A 14,179-nucleotide genomic window follows, 5' to 3' on the forward strand; every position below is an offset into this window, starting at 1 on the left:
AATGCAGGGGCCAGACGCATGGTATATCCATGCATGTACATTCACAGCACTGCTATAGGTACCTATACGAGGCGTAACTTACTGGAGCAACAAAATTATGCTGGTAACCAATGTACTATGAAGAGAGCGAGTCGCCGATCTCCTTTGATCGACACAGTTTCGAGAACATCTCTCATGTTAAGACACGTTTTCCTTGTGCTTGTTCATGGCTGTCTTGGCTTTAGTTTTACATCACTAACACAAACCGACAACCTTCTGAAACCACTCTGAATCGTGCTGGCTAGTCCCTTGCGTGGGACCCCCGGCCTGTTGTTTGCTTTTTGTGTCGTAACCGGCTCTGGCACCGGCTATGGCTATGTCCATGCCTGCCAACGTGTCAGACCAATCCTTTGCAACTGGCGTCCATGGTCGATGCCAGTCTTGCTTTCAATGCAATGACAGCCGAACAACCTGAATTCGGGCTCTTGAATAATGGGGGCCTCTTTGCTAAGCCTCATTGTCAGTCTCAATGATCTGCTAAACAAGACCTAAAATATATCACAAAGCGAGATGCCATACATAATATGTATACCTAGCCGATAGTACTCCGTTGTAGCCTTGGTCTTTGAAATTCTTGATTCTTTCTTAATTCATGCTGGGATGTCTCTCTAATGCAACCCAATCCATGCTGTCGTTTTACCATGATCATCAATCGTGCTCGGTATCTTCAAGTGCCGGTCTTGTCAGTTCCAGCCCATTTCGTCTTGTAAGCTCTTGGGCTTTCGAAATCTTTGGCATTGCCAGCCCACATTCCCTTTCGTTTACGTTTCGCTTTAGCTTGGGCCTTCTCGTAGAGCTTTTGTCTTCCTCCAAATTCTGCTCCTTGCTTGGCCTCGTATGTCGTTGCCATGCCAGCTTTGATCATCTCCAGACCTACATCCCTCCGCAACAACCACCGTCGGGTATACACTGTTGCGACGATTCGATCGTACTGATCCCGTCTCCACACATATGCTCGAACGTTACGTTTGAGGATGTAGTTTCTTAGCCATGCGAGGGCTTCGGCTGAATAAGGTTGTGCTGGCTTTCCGAAGTGGGCGCATTCCGGAGCGTCGACACCAGCGATGCGGATCGGGATCTTTGTTTCAGCCTGATTAGTATGGAGACGTATTCAGTCGCTAAACGCGTACATACCGTCCGGTCTTTGAGGTCCTTGCGGGCTTCGGGAATCTTTCTTAACCAGCCCCATCCCAAGGAACGACCGCCTGGTGTGTGGAAGAGATGGAAGTTGTCTCCATCACCAACGCTGCTAACCCGTCCATAGATACTTCGATTGCGAAAGAAGTTGGGGCGCACATATGCGGAACCAGGAATCCGACGAAGGTAATTCGCATAGAGTTGAAGAGCTGCCATGCCTGCTAGTGGGAACAGCACCACGGGCGCCCAAGATTGTGCTGCATCGAAAGGATCTGATCTAAGGCGATCTATTGTGTCCGTCCATGATACAGGCCGCCGCTTCGCCTCTTCTTCGAGTCTCTTCTTCTCATTTTCCCTCTCAGAGTTCCAGGGTCCGAACGGCCATACCATTGTTGTCACGACTCAGGGTCGTTTGTTTTGGTGTTGTAACAAAGAAAAGCGGCATGTATCGGCAAGATCTTGCGACCTCAAAAGGACCCTTGAAGATCAAGCCCTCCACCGCTAATTAGGTGGTGCCTAAGGCGAATACAATCAGGTACCTATTCAAGGTCTAAAAGATAACCAGGTGCCAGCAGAATCCGGATGGGTGCTTCAATCGCTTCTGAGTCAAGTCCTAAGGGCAAGGTTTAGGTCTTACAACTCAGCAGTTGACACGCTCAATCTATGCCAGCTGTTGCGAGACTTGAAACGTACAACTGGATGTATCCACTAGGCGCCAAGACGATCAACCTCATGATAGCTAGCTCATAAATATACGTGTTTAACAATTAGTCATTTGTTGATCTCAAATTCGGGCTTGGTTATAAAATCGTGGTTTTATAGTATCATTCGCTCAACTATCATCTACCCGCGCCTCGCCGTCCCATTTAACGGCTCAACAGCGTTGAACCAAATCGGTCGATGTGTAACATTGCGTACACAGGGACTCTCCTGTTGTACCAAAATCTAATTTCCTTGCACCTTGAAGGTTCTGCCACTGGCAGTCTTCCTCTCCTTCTCCTCGTTCTCGGGCCTGGCACGGCGCAACACTGGACATGTTAGCTCTGCGATTGCACCGATTCAATGGACAATGCTTACCTTGGAGGAAGTCGGCAGTTCGCTTTCGCATACGAGAGTGGATATAGGCTTTTGAGGCCTTGATATGGTAATGGAAATAGTCACGGAAAGTCTGAATATGAGAAATAACATCGGTCATGCGCTGAGGAGTGAGATGGCGAGGGAAAAGAACTATGATGCAATTAGTTGATGTCTATATTCGCGGCGAATTTGCGCTTACCGAAAGTCACGTAGCCGATATCCCCGGATCCAGTGTTCTGGATTCCTGGGACGCCCTGCAGTTCAAGGGGAGCGTCGTTCCTGAACAAGACTTGAGGAGCGTTTTGAATGGCTCTTCTTCGAGCATCGACGAACTCCTGAATAAACACCTTACCAAATACTCGATCGGTCTCTTCACGGAAGACGGTGCTGAAGATGACGGTAACTCGGTCGTGGCTGGCCTTTACATAAATGGCTTCCTCCTCTCGGTAATGGATCGCCTTAACTTCACCTCCCTCTCGGACTCCCTGGGGAGCGTCTTCGGAAGAGAATTTGGAAGCTTCCTCCTTCAGTGCGTAGTGCTCCTTATAGGCTTGCTCGAATGGGGCGGCCATGGCGTTGCGCTTCAGGAGAGCGAATTTGAGAGCCAGCTCATTACGTTCCTCTGGTCAATGGTTAGCATTGGAGACGGTATACTCATATAGACCACAAGTTGCTCTACCCTTTGACTCTGGGAGGTTCTCCAAGTCCACCATAACAGAGAAGTCATAGCCGGCCTCGACAGCTGTCACATAGTTGCCGTACTCTCGCTGGAGGACCTCTTCAGCTCCATACTTGACAAGATCGGGGAAACATCGTATTTGGATAGATAGGAGGATCTGGGTCTTGGTCTCGGGAGTCGAGATATGGAACGTAACGCCGTCGAAGTCGCTGACCGTCTGGTCAATGGAAGCGGGAGGGGCTCTGACGTACGATCCATTAGCTCTCGTTTCAAGACATTTCGATATGCGCAATCTTACCCAGAGAACCTCTCAGTCAGAACCGACTGGATCAGTACGTTTTGGTAATCTAGCAGAAGCATTTTGTTGATTGAGTTGTATGCGCTCCCCTTTACTCTCGTTGTTACTGGAGCTTAGGTAGTACGGGTACAGTAGGTGACGCCTGGTAGTGGGGCTTACGTGGTGAGCGTCAAGCTCCCAGCCATCACACGTGACAAAGAGCTTCGCTGTGGAGCAGGTGGATGCTCTCTTATCGATAAGAAAATTTCCCACCTCGTACCTTTCCGCGGCGGATGTAAAGAAAGATTCTGGGATCTTTTTGTTAGAGACAAAATTAAAGAAGGGCCAATTCTGGTCGCAACCGCGCAAATATGGTCAAGTCATACTTGTAAGTTGATACAAGAAAGTAAGCGACTCAATCTAATTGTTTCTTGAACAGAAAATACGAGCATGGCAAGTCCTTTGGCGTCGTCGCCTCGGCGACTTCGAACCTTGTATGGTCTTCCAAAGACCGAACAGGAACTGGCGCAGGACAGGCGATCGTCGCCGCGAACGAGGAGGTTCTTTGCTGGGATATCAAGAAGGGCGAACTCCTGAGCCGCTGGAGAGATGAACGATGCACGGTGCCAGTGACTGCGATCGCGCAAAGCAAAGCCGACAAGGACGTCTTCGCCGTTGGATATGAAGATGGTAGCATTCGACTCTGGGATAGCAAGATTGCTTCTGTTGTCCTCAACTTCAACGGACATAAGTCAGCAATTACAAAACTCGTATTCGACAAGTCCGGCTGCAGACTTGCCAGTGGTTCTCGGGACACAGACATCATCATGTGGGATCTTGTGGCAGAAGTTGGTCAATTCAAGTTGCGAGGACACAAGGATCAGATTACTGGCTTGCAGTTTGTTGAGCCAGTCGCCCAGGTTCAGGATGAGGATGGTGCGCAGGCCATGGTTGTCGATGGTGAATCTACCCACGAAGGCTTCCTCTTGACAACTGGCAAAGACTCGCTCATTAAACTCTGGGATCTTTCGTCAAGGCACTGCATAGAAACCCACATTTCGCAAACCAACGGCGAGTGCTGGGCTCTGGGTCTTTCGCCAGATTACAGCGGATGTGTCACAGCTGGAAACGATGGCGAAATCAAGGTTTGGTCATTGGACACCGATGGTCTTGCGCTCAGCGCCCGCCAGGTCGACACACCTGCTGCAGCCCAATATCTCCAGGACCGTGGAACATTACATCGACAAAGCAAGGATAAGGCAACCGAAGTTGTATTTCACCCCAAGAAAGACTACTTTGCCGTTCATGGTTCAGAAAAAGCGGTCGACGTGTGGCGTCTGCGATCCGAGGCCGAAATAAAAAAGGCACTGGCCCGTAAGCGAAGAAGACGTCGTGAGAAGGCGAAGGATGGTAAGGCGACTGAAGAGGAAGCCAACGGTGAAGAGGACGTCTCAAAGGCCGATATCAGCGATGTGTTCATCCAACATGTCATTGTTCGAACTGGAGGAAGGGTTCGCTCGGTTGACTGGGCCGTTCCAAGCGGACAGAAAGAGCTTCACCTGCTAGTAGGAACCACAAACAACCTGCTCGAGTACTACAGCGTTTCGCGCAAGGACAAGAGTGATAAATCGAAGAAGGAGGATGCCCCTGAATACACAAGAGCTTTATCCGTCGAGTTGCCCGGTCACCGAACAGATATTCGAGCCCTTTCGCTTAGCTCGGACGACAAGATGCTGGCTTCTGCCTCCAACGGTAACCTGAAGATCTGGAATATCAAGACTCAGAATTGCATTCGAACATTCGAGTGTGGTTACGCTCTGTGCTGTGCTTTCCTTCCTGGAGACAAGGTCGTGGTTGTTGGTACCAAGAACGGCGAGTTGCAACTTTTCGATGTGGCATCAGCTGCCCTTCTCGACAGCGTCGATGCTCACGAGAAAGCTATCTGGTCGCTGAGCGTTCACCCCGATGGCCAGTCTGTGGTTTCCGGTAGTGCTGACCAGACTGCCAAGTTTTGGGATTTCAAGATTGTTCAGGAAGAGGTTCTCGGTACAAGGAGAACGACGCCCAAGCTCAAGCTGGTGCACTCAAGGACACTAAAGGTTTCCCACGATATTCTCAGCCTGAAGTTCTCACCGGATGCAAAGCTCCTGGCTGTTGCCCTCTTCGACAGCACCGTCAAGGTCTTCTTTGTCGATTCCCTCAAACTCTACCTCAACCTTTACGGCCATAAACTCCCCGTCCTTAGCATGGATATCTCATGTGACAGCAAGATGATTGTCACAAGTTCGGCCGACAAGAACATCAGGATATGGGGTCTCGATTTCGGTGATTGTCACAAAGCCCTGTATGGCCACAAGGACAGTATTCTGCAGGTTGCCTTTGTGCCGCACAACAACGATGGCAACGGCCACCATTTCTTCAGTAGCAGCAAGGACCGCACAATCCGATACTGGGATGGTGACAAGTTTGAGCAGATTCAAAGACTTGATGGTCACCACGGAGAAGTGTGGGCTATTGCTGTATCGCACAGCGGAAATCTTTTGGTCAGTGCCGGCCACGACAAGAGCATTCGGGTCTGGGATGAGACCGATGAGCAGATCTTCCTTGAGGAAGAGCGCGAGAAGGAGATGGAGGAGTTGTATGAGAGTACCCTTACCACATCCCTGGAACGCGACGCGGATGCACAGGATGAGAACAACGAGGTTGATGCAGCGAGTAAACAGACTACAGAAACCCTCATGGCTGGTGAACGGATAGCAGAGGCACTCGAGATGGGTATGGCTGACTTGAACCTCCTCAGGGAGTACGAGGAAGCCAAACTTACAGATCCGCATGCCCAGCCCCCTCAGCGCAACCCAGTCTTCCTCGCCCTCGGCAACGTCACTGCCGAAGCCTACGTTCTATCTGTTCTGCAGAAGATCAAAGCATCCGCACTTCACGACGCTCTCCTTGTCTTACCCTTCGCTTCCGTTCCCATCCTATTCACTTTCCTCAACATCTTTGCCATGCGTTCCATGAACATGCCCCTGACGTGCCGCATTCTGTTCTTCATGCTCAAGACGCATCACAAGCAGATTGTTGCAAACCGCACCATGAAGGTCATGCTCGACGGTATCCGCACCAACCTTCGCGCTTCTCTCAAGCGCCAGAAGGACGAGATGGGAGTCAATATTGCTGCTCTCAAGGTTGTCGGCATGCAGATTCGTGACAAGAGTATCAAGGACTACGTTGATGAGAACTGGGAGGAGGAGAACGACGCTAGGAGTGCTAAGAAGAGGACATTTGTTCACATTGCTTAATGTAAAGAGGCAGGATTTGAGATTTCATGTAGAGAAGGGCAAAAAGCATAGATTTTCAGGTACTATATCCCCGCTGTTACCAATTTTCCATAACGTCAAAAATTCAAAAGAAACGTTTTACAATAGCTTGCTGGGAGTTTCTCGTACTCTGATTCAACTGAAAATAGCCCTGTCCGTTTCTTGGTGCTCACGCCTATCGAGGCGGAATCTGTACTGCAGAACGGTCAGATTTGGGTTATGCCATCAAGTTTCTTTGACTCGAGACGCAAACATAATCGGCAGTAAAGAATAAGAGACACTTTGAATAAACATGGGATAAGAAACAAAGTCATTATATGTACGAATCCACGGATGCTTCTAAACAGTGACATTGTTTGAGAGACTACTCTACTGCGAAGTCGGCGATGGCTTCTAATTCTATCACCGAAAGTAACTTACCCTGGAGCATTTGCTCTACCTTTCGGGACTCAATCTCCGAAACTTTGTATCGGAGCATGTGTCCGACGCTACCTACTCAAGGTATTCAAACTGAAGCTCAACCATTGACTACTTCAGCATCAATTCAAGAAAGACGATCTTCTTTTCTGTTTATTATTTCTTGTTTAATTGTTTCTCATCAGGATAATCGCGATCATGTTTGCTCTCAGACGTACAATGGCCAACATGGCCCCTCAAGCTTCAACAAGCCTTAAGCAAGCTGGAAAGGTCATTTGTATTGGCCGCAACTTTGCGTATGTCCCTAGATGTACTCAATCGCTATGGCATATACTAAAATCTGTTTCTTAGGGAGCATATTGCTGAGCTTAACAGCGCCAAGCCCAAGCAGCCCTTCTTCTTCCTCAAGCCTACCTCATCTATTGTCCTTCCTGGCGAGGGAGCTGTTCAGAGGCCCAAGGGCATTGAGATGCACTATGAAGTCGAGCTGGCACTCATCATCGGCAAGCTGACTCGAGATCTCCAAGCCTCTGATGCTCAGGGCGCCATGGACGCCGTCAAAGGTGCGCGATATCCTGTCCTTGTCAGAAACAACGAAACGTTGACATCCATTCTATAGCTTACGCTGTCGCCATTGACTTTACCGCCCGCAATGCCCAGAACGAGGCCAAGAAGAAGGGTCTCCCATGGTCAATCGCAAAGGGCTTCGATACTTTCCTGCCCATGAGCAACATCATCCCCAAGACAGCCATCAAGGACCCTCACAATGTTGAGCTCTTCCTTCAGCTTAACGGCGAGACCAAGCAGCAGGGCTCGACCAACCTCATGATCTACCAGATCCCTCGTATCCTGAGCGACATCTCAAAGGTCATGACTCTTCACCCTGGTGATATCGTCCTCACTGGTACACCTGCTGGTGTTGGCCCTGCTGCGCCTGGTGATGTTGTGCGCGCTGGTTTGAGGATTGACGGAAAGGAGGTAGAGGAGGGTGCTATTGAGATTCCTGTTGAGGAGTCTACCAGTTCTTACTCCTTCTCCGAGACTTAGATGTACTGTAAGGGCTTTAAAAATGTGAAGTATTCAAAATCCAATATCATAATATGAAAGGCAGCATCTGTTACTTAGTTTATAGTGTTCAAATAGATAACCTAAATTCTAGCCTAAACAGCCGTGAAGAGTCTAATTTCATCCCTTAGACTCAATGTTCAGCTATTCTAATACACTGACGGTATGTTTATGCCTCCCCTGCTAGGACAACACCACCAACACCACCCACCCATACGCCTTTTGACCTGTCTTGATACACATGAGATAACGATGTAGACTCTAGGTTATCACCCCAAGTTGGGATCCTGAATACTCCCCGGCTTCGGCGCAACATCAGCAAGCGTACCACACTTGGAACAAGTCCTCTTTTCGTCGCTAGCCTTAAAGTCCTCCACAGCCGCCTTGATCTGGGTTCCCAAGTCTGTACAGTGGAATGCAGCCTCATGAACAACCTCACCGCAGTCAGAACAGTACCAGCGCATTCGATCGAGTGAATCCTTGGGACGACGCTGCTCGAGGACTACCCCAACGGTGTTTGCGAAGCGGACAGGATTGTGAGGGGTGTTGCCAGGAAGGAGAAACATGTCGCCTTCACGGATGACTATATCGCGGAATTTACCATCGTCGACGACTTTGAGCATCATTGCGCCTTTGTATTGGTAGAACCATTCTGGGGTTTGGTTGATGTGGTAGTCAGTACGAGCGTTAGGGCCACCAACGATCTGGACATGATTAGCTGCATTCAAGCCATCAAGTGAAGGTGAATTAACCATGACACTGAAATCTTCATTATAGACGCAGTAGTTGTTAATGGGCGGTTGTAGAAGATGAGAGTTCTCTTCAAGCCTATTGCTCATACGAATTGGTTAGTTGTTTCAATCTTCATGTCTAGATTCAGTCTAGTAGTTGACTCACCACTTGGGCAGATTCACAGGAGGCGCAAGCATTTTGGATATTGTCTTGAACTCCCGTCTTTGCGGATATATCTGAGTACCTAAATGGAGTGAGAGAAGAGAAAGAGTTGTGATTGAAGTTAAGGTTAATGGATATGAATTGAGGGGCGGATAATTTGTAAGTGAGTTGCGGATGTCACGGGAGAGGCTGCGACGTCCTTTCTTAGATAACCCAATCTTTTACTATATGCAGAGAATATATAGAGAATCTATTATATCATCACCTCCATACATGAAATTCTTAGTACTAGGTAGTTAATACTACTATGATAGTTTTACACAAGTATGGGCAGCAGACCTATTCAGTAGCTCCCCGCTGTAGGCGCCGTAGAACAGACAGGGTCCTCGACCCCTCCCACTGAAATGGGAGCTAAAACACCAGGTACATGCCTCATCACCAATTTCACAGTACATCATCAAGTACCTACTGTCGCGTCATTCCTTCCACCCATGCGACAGCTAACGTTTGGTGCTCCCTCGCTATCGACTGACCTCTAACGAGTCCGTCTGACGTTGCGCAAGTTTGAGCTCGTTTCGATACTCGACCGACTTTATATACTTTTCAACATCTCTTACCGTTGACATCGATACAATCAATATATTCGCAATGGATCACGCACACATGGATCACAGCAGTATGGACCACGGTGGTATGGATCACGGCCACGGAGGCATGAAGGACATGTGCAGTATGAACGTATGCAACCCATATCCCTCGCAAAAGGACAGATACTGATGCTATTCAGATGCTCTTCACCTGGGATACTACCAACCTCTGCATCGTCTTCCGTCAATGGCACGTCCGATCAACAACCTCGCTCCTCTTCTCCCTCGTCGCCGTCATCCTCCTCGCCATGGGCTACGAAGCCCTCCGATCTCTCTCCCGCCGCTACGAACAAGCTCTCGATAACCGCGTCCGCGCTGCCCCCAGTAAGCTCCCGTCTCTTTGCCCCCATCCTCTGCACGGCCATTACACATACGAAACCCCAAGACAAAAGAGAACAGAATGTTGCGCTATATCCTCTTGCCTTGTCTGAAAATTGTCTGGGGGATAGTCTCCAAAATCGCACCGTTGCTAAGTCTTGCCGTGAGGTCTTGATGGTCCTGTTACTGAATCGACTCCCATCCTGTCAGGGCAATCCCAGGAACAAGCCGACCAACGCGCCCACCTCATCAAGGCCATCTTGTATGCCCTACAGAACTTTTACGCCTTTATGCTTATGTAAGTTCCTTATAATCCCATCTTGGGGAAGAGCGGCGAGTCTAACAAAGACAGGCTTGTCTTCATGACATACAATGGTTGGGTCATGATCTCCGTTTCACTTGGTGCATTTCTCGGATATCTGTTCTTTGGACAAAAAACCTCTGCCACAAAGGAGAACGCATGTCATTAAAGAGTTAAACCTTGTAAGGCAACGGTTGCGGAAAGGCCACATGTGGTGCGGCGTTGCCGTTGGAACGACTCAAATTCTCTTTGAAGTAGCTACGTACCTATCTCAGCATCCAGGCGAAAAGTCAAAGAGCAAACGTTTGGCTTGAAATCAACGCAAGATGATTTCAAGATAGGCTAGGATAAGCAAGGAGAGCTTAGGTAGCTCAACATGAACTGGTCATATGTGCTTGGCCTGCTGCTGTAGCTAGAGTACAGCCGCCACAACTCTATTGTCTCAGGCTTAACCGGTGTGAAGCTAGGGATTGCAAGATCTAGTGTTAATTCTCAAGACTGTCAACGAGTTCAACATCAATACTCTAATGAATCATCAATCATGCTCTCTATCTATGCAAGCAATGCTACATCTTGGCGGCCTCACCAGACTCAGTCTTCTTTTCCTGCGGCTTATCCTGAACCTTCTCCCCAAGCTCCCCCAAACTATCCGCATGTGCAATGATATCCTCGTCGCCAATGCTGTCGTTATGCTCAAATCCAGGCTCTTGCGCATATGCAATTCTTGCCGCATCCACTAGAATACGCGCAGTCATACCCCAGACCTTGAATCTACCGTCAGGCTCTTCTTCCTTCTCTAACTTCTCAACCAGTTGGCTTTGTTCGCTGTCCTTTCGAGGTTTGGAAATACTCTGATTGTTAACGGGAACATAAAAGTTGTGCACTCGCCATCGATGGTCTTTCCATGAATGCCAAAATCCATCGTACCATCGACCTTCAGGAAGTACCTCGCCAGGCCCGGGAGGGAGGTCATTTGCCTGGAGGAAATTGTAGAAAGGTGCGCTGAAGACAGCTGCGACTTCGCGTGCGTCCAGCCTGGGGATCATAGTCTCATCCACAGTAGGAGCAGGTTCTCCTGCTGTTCGCTGGTCGGCATGTAGAAAAGCAACACATGGTCTCACCACGAGATGAGTCCGAGCCAGAGAAGGTGGCAGATAGCACAGATGCTCTACACGGAATGGCTTAGGGAGCTTGGAATCGTCCATGGGTAGCCCAATCTCTTCCCAAGCCTCTCTGCGTGCGATCTGGACTGTGCAATGCTATTAGTAAAGGGTATTGATTCTTGGCAAAATGTCTTACATGGTGTCTCTTGGGCGTCATCCGCCTTGCCTCCAGGAAAGGCGGCATGACCAGAGAAATTCCTCAGACTTGCGGCACGCATGGTGATAACAACACGCAGGTCACCGCGTCGGTCAGCATACAGCAGTATTAAAACAGCAGCCCGTCTCCGGACCGGAAGACGGTCCCATAGCGGGAATGCTGGAGGTTTGTAGGCGCGGAAGCGAGCAATAGCGGCCTTGCGAGATATGATACTGGTTAGCAATCTGCAGTATACATGAGAAGAATCGGATAGCAGACGCATTGGAATGAAACAGAAGACAACGCAACGCAACGCAGCAAAGGGATATGAAGAATAGGATGATAAATGCGGAAAGAACACTCACAGCGGACATTGCGTTCAAAGGCGACATGGTCAAAGAGTCATAATACAGCGACGCCTCTCCCTCGTTGATCAGTTCCTCCTTAACGTTATCCCTCGCAGCTTCAAGAATACCCTTCTGTAGCGCCTCAACAACGTCGGCGTCGGTGATGCTGTGGCTTGCAGTCTCTGTCTCTGTCTCTGTCTCCCGCTCAGACTCTGTATCTCTAGAGGGCTCGTTACTGATTGAGGCCCCTGTATCGTGGATCATGGTGGTGGGTGATCAGCAATGCAGAAACTTTAATCACCTTGAGAGAACAAGATCAACGCCCCAGCTTGTTCCTCAGGTAAAGTTTCTCGTCTCTTTTTCTTTTCGGGGTTTGTTTCCTTTTGATTAAATATTAGGTTGCAATAGTCTAAAAGTTGAGCCTTGAAATGGAGATGGAAATGGAGATCTTAGATGCCTCGGCCTCGAAGCGGCTCCGGCTCCGGATCTGGACGGATCTTGATTTGTGGGGGTGGGTCTCGGAGGAATGAGCCGTAGAAGCTGGAAGCTGGGAACCAGGTTCTGGAGGGTAGCACAGAGACATTGATATGTATAGATTAGATCTAATCTTTTTATTCAACAGAATGAAACAGTTACAAGAGTGAGTACTTTTGTCTTGAAAGTAAAACATTTCTTAATACAAGATCTGTTAAACAGAACTTTGCACTCCTTTCAATGAGATCCGATGGAATTATATCTAAGTGACTGTATAACCAAAACATTTTATGGGAATCTCTTAACATGACGCCACGCTAAATCCAATATCAAGCAATGCCTCTTTCAACCCGGGTCATGCTCATCATTCATCGTCCAACTTCCTCCTCCGGAATCACCTTGATCTGATGCCTAAGTTGTGTTCTTCTCCTCTCACCTCTGGCAACCTGAATCAACCTCGCGCCGTCACGCGCACTCGTAAGTAAGTCTTTGACCTGTACCCCTGACATTGAAAGAGTTTTGTGTTCTTGCGACTGCTCTGGAACTTGGGGCATCGAACGAGTTGTTCCCAGCTCAACCGATGAATGTTCCTCGCTCCTGCGTGCGAAGAAGTCCTTAAGAACACCTTGCACACTGCCATCGTCACCATCGAGTTCTTCATCATCATCAATCTCGAACGTACTTCGAGGGGGAGATATCACGCTGGCAGCATCTGACGAGGGAGGAATCGAGGGCGAATAAGGCCCCTTAGTAGGATGATTGACGGCAGTCAGAGACGCTCGGCTGGAGCTGGCAGACAGAGCCGGATCCCTTTTTCGTGTAAATAGTGACCGCGCTGACACACTAAGTCGTCGACTGAGCGAACTGCGAGATCGAGTAAGGGGTGAGGTTCCACATACTGACTGGCGTTTGTCGTTGTTGGCCAGTCTAGTCGCGATTCGATGATACTCATCTGCCGTCTCAAGGTCGCTAAAATAGTTATAAGAAGAACCTGCTTGCCAGTTGACATCTTCGTCAAATGGGTTGTCCAGGTTTGGGGGAGGGTCTAATGCAGCCAGCGTAGAGGCTATGCTACTCAGGCGTCTCGTCTTTTCCACCTGTAATGAGATAGATCCTCTATGAGTTGTCGGTGACTCTGGGGCTCCATAGCTCTGATTGCTCAGTACACTATCACAATCCGGCTCTAGCGGAGGCATACTGCTGTCGGAAGATCTCGGTTGGTAACTCGCAAGTGGTGTAGGCTCATCGTCGAATATAGGCTCGTCTAGCGAGATGCTGTAGCCACTGGATGAATCGTCTCGGATGGATTTGGGCGAGATGGAAGGTGAATAGGGAGCATGAGTTGTAGGAGATGTCCAGTCGATACCAGGACCGATGTCGTGACCGGTAATTTGCTGAATCTTTTGAGAAGATCGCCTTTCACGCAAAGATGTAGCACCTGATATGCTCATCCGTGATGCGCGCTGTCTTGTCAACGCTTTCGGGACTACCACAGGAGGCTGTTGAGGCAATGCCTTGGGATCGTTTCCTGGCCCCGAGGTTTTCGGGAAGGCACTGAATCTTGCAGCTGGTTTTGCTTTTGATGACTGTCTTGATGGTATTGTTGGAGGCAGAGGCAAAGGCTTGTTGCGGTAGAGATATGCATTCTGTGGTGGCAGTACGAGTTCTATACTGCTTATTGGTCGTGCATAACTTGTCATACTGACTGGCAGTATGCTCTGATCGGAAATTCCGTTGTTGTCTTGTGTTGTGATTCGATCAAGCCGATGTGGCAGAAGTTGGGGTCCGGCATGTATCATGAATGTTTTATCGGCTTGCAACCTTGCGGTGCCGGTGCGATTCCACAACTAGCAGCTGAATTTCCAATCGAACCTTATCAAAGCGCACGGTT

General features: G+C 49.0%; 8 protein-coding genes across 8 annotated transcripts; 3 read left to right on the forward strand and 5 right to left on the reverse strand.

The window, feature by feature from the left end:
• Nucleotides 1-706: 706 nt before the first annotated feature.
• FIESC28_10798 (uncharacterized protein) lies at nucleotides 707-1,566 on the reverse strand (the record flags this gene model as incomplete). The annotated part of the gene is made up of 2 exons (XM_031164928.1): nucleotides 707-1,129; nucleotides 1,174-1,566. 2 exons carry the CDS (start codon nucleotides 1,564-1,566, stop codon nucleotides 707-709), a joined length of 816 nt encoding a protein of 271 aa, XP_031011004.1.
• A 555-nt stretch (nucleotides 1,567-2,121) lies between these two features.
• On the reverse strand, nucleotides 2,122-3,292 carry FIESC28_10799 (uncharacterized protein; the record flags this gene model as incomplete). Its single annotated transcript, XM_031164929.1, has 5 exons — nucleotides 2,122-2,204; nucleotides 2,254-2,403; nucleotides 2,453-2,875; nucleotides 2,933-3,174; nucleotides 3,231-3,292. 5 exons carry the CDS (start codon nucleotides 3,290-3,292, stop codon nucleotides 2,122-2,124), a joined length of 960 nt encoding a protein of 319 aa, XP_031011005.1.
• A 288-nt stretch (nucleotides 3,293-3,580) lies between these two features.
• FIESC28_10800 (uncharacterized protein) lies at nucleotides 3,581-6,508 on the forward strand (the record flags this gene model as incomplete). Its single annotated transcript, XM_031164930.1, has 2 exons — nucleotides 3,581-3,597; nucleotides 3,649-6,508. The coding sequence occupies 2 exons, from the start codon at nucleotides 3,581-3,583 to the stop codon at nucleotides 6,506-6,508; spliced, it is 2,877 nt and encodes a 958-aa protein (XP_031011006.1).
• A 663-nt stretch (nucleotides 6,509-7,171) lies between these two features.
• Nucleotides 7,172-7,990, forward strand: FIESC28_10801 (uncharacterized protein; the record flags this gene model as incomplete). Its single annotated transcript, XM_031164931.1, has 3 exons — nucleotides 7,172-7,239; nucleotides 7,295-7,506; nucleotides 7,563-7,990. 3 exons carry the CDS (start codon nucleotides 7,172-7,174, stop codon nucleotides 7,988-7,990), a joined length of 708 nt encoding a protein of 235 aa, XP_031011007.1.
• A 287-nt stretch (nucleotides 7,991-8,277) lies between these two features.
• FIESC28_10802 (uncharacterized protein) lies at nucleotides 8,278-8,937 on the reverse strand (the record flags this gene model as incomplete). Its single annotated transcript, XM_031164932.1, has 2 exons — nucleotides 8,278-8,836; nucleotides 8,906-8,937. The coding sequence occupies 2 exons, from the start codon at nucleotides 8,935-8,937 to the stop codon at nucleotides 8,278-8,280; spliced, it is 591 nt and encodes a 196-aa protein (XP_031011008.1).
• A 613-nt stretch (nucleotides 8,938-9,550) lies between these two features.
• Nucleotides 9,551-10,337, forward strand: FIESC28_10803 (uncharacterized protein; the record flags this gene model as incomplete). Its single annotated transcript, XM_031164933.1, has 4 exons — nucleotides 9,551-9,640; nucleotides 9,690-9,873; nucleotides 10,078-10,165; nucleotides 10,220-10,337. The coding sequence occupies 4 exons, from the start codon at nucleotides 9,551-9,553 to the stop codon at nucleotides 10,335-10,337; spliced, it is 480 nt and encodes a 159-aa protein (XP_031011009.1).
• Nucleotides 10,338-10,734: 397 nt separating this feature from the next.
• On the reverse strand, nucleotides 10,735-12,078 carry FIESC28_10804 (uncharacterized protein; the record flags this gene model as incomplete). The annotated part of the gene is made up of 3 exons (XM_031164934.1): nucleotides 10,735-11,417; nucleotides 11,468-11,684; nucleotides 11,833-12,078. 3 exons carry the CDS (start codon nucleotides 12,076-12,078, stop codon nucleotides 10,735-10,737), a joined length of 1,146 nt encoding a protein of 381 aa, XP_031011010.1.
• Nucleotides 12,079-12,656: 578 nt separating this feature from the next.
• Nucleotides 12,657-13,988, reverse strand: FIESC28_10805 (uncharacterized protein; the record flags this gene model as incomplete). Its single annotated transcript, XM_031164935.1, has 1 exon — nucleotides 12,657-13,988. One exon carries the CDS (start codon nucleotides 13,986-13,988, stop codon nucleotides 12,657-12,659), a length of 1,332 nt encoding a protein of 443 aa, XP_031011011.1.
• Between the last annotated feature and the right edge of the window lie 191 nt (nucleotides 13,989-14,179).

Source organism: Fusarium coffeatum (assembly GCF_003316985.1).
Source record: "Fusarium coffeatum strain FIESC_28 chromosome Unknown BRIP53273_contig_332, whole genome shotgun sequence".
NCBI classification, from domain to species: Eukaryota; Fungi; Ascomycota; class Sordariomycetes; order Hypocreales; family Nectriaceae; genus Fusarium; species Fusarium coffeatum.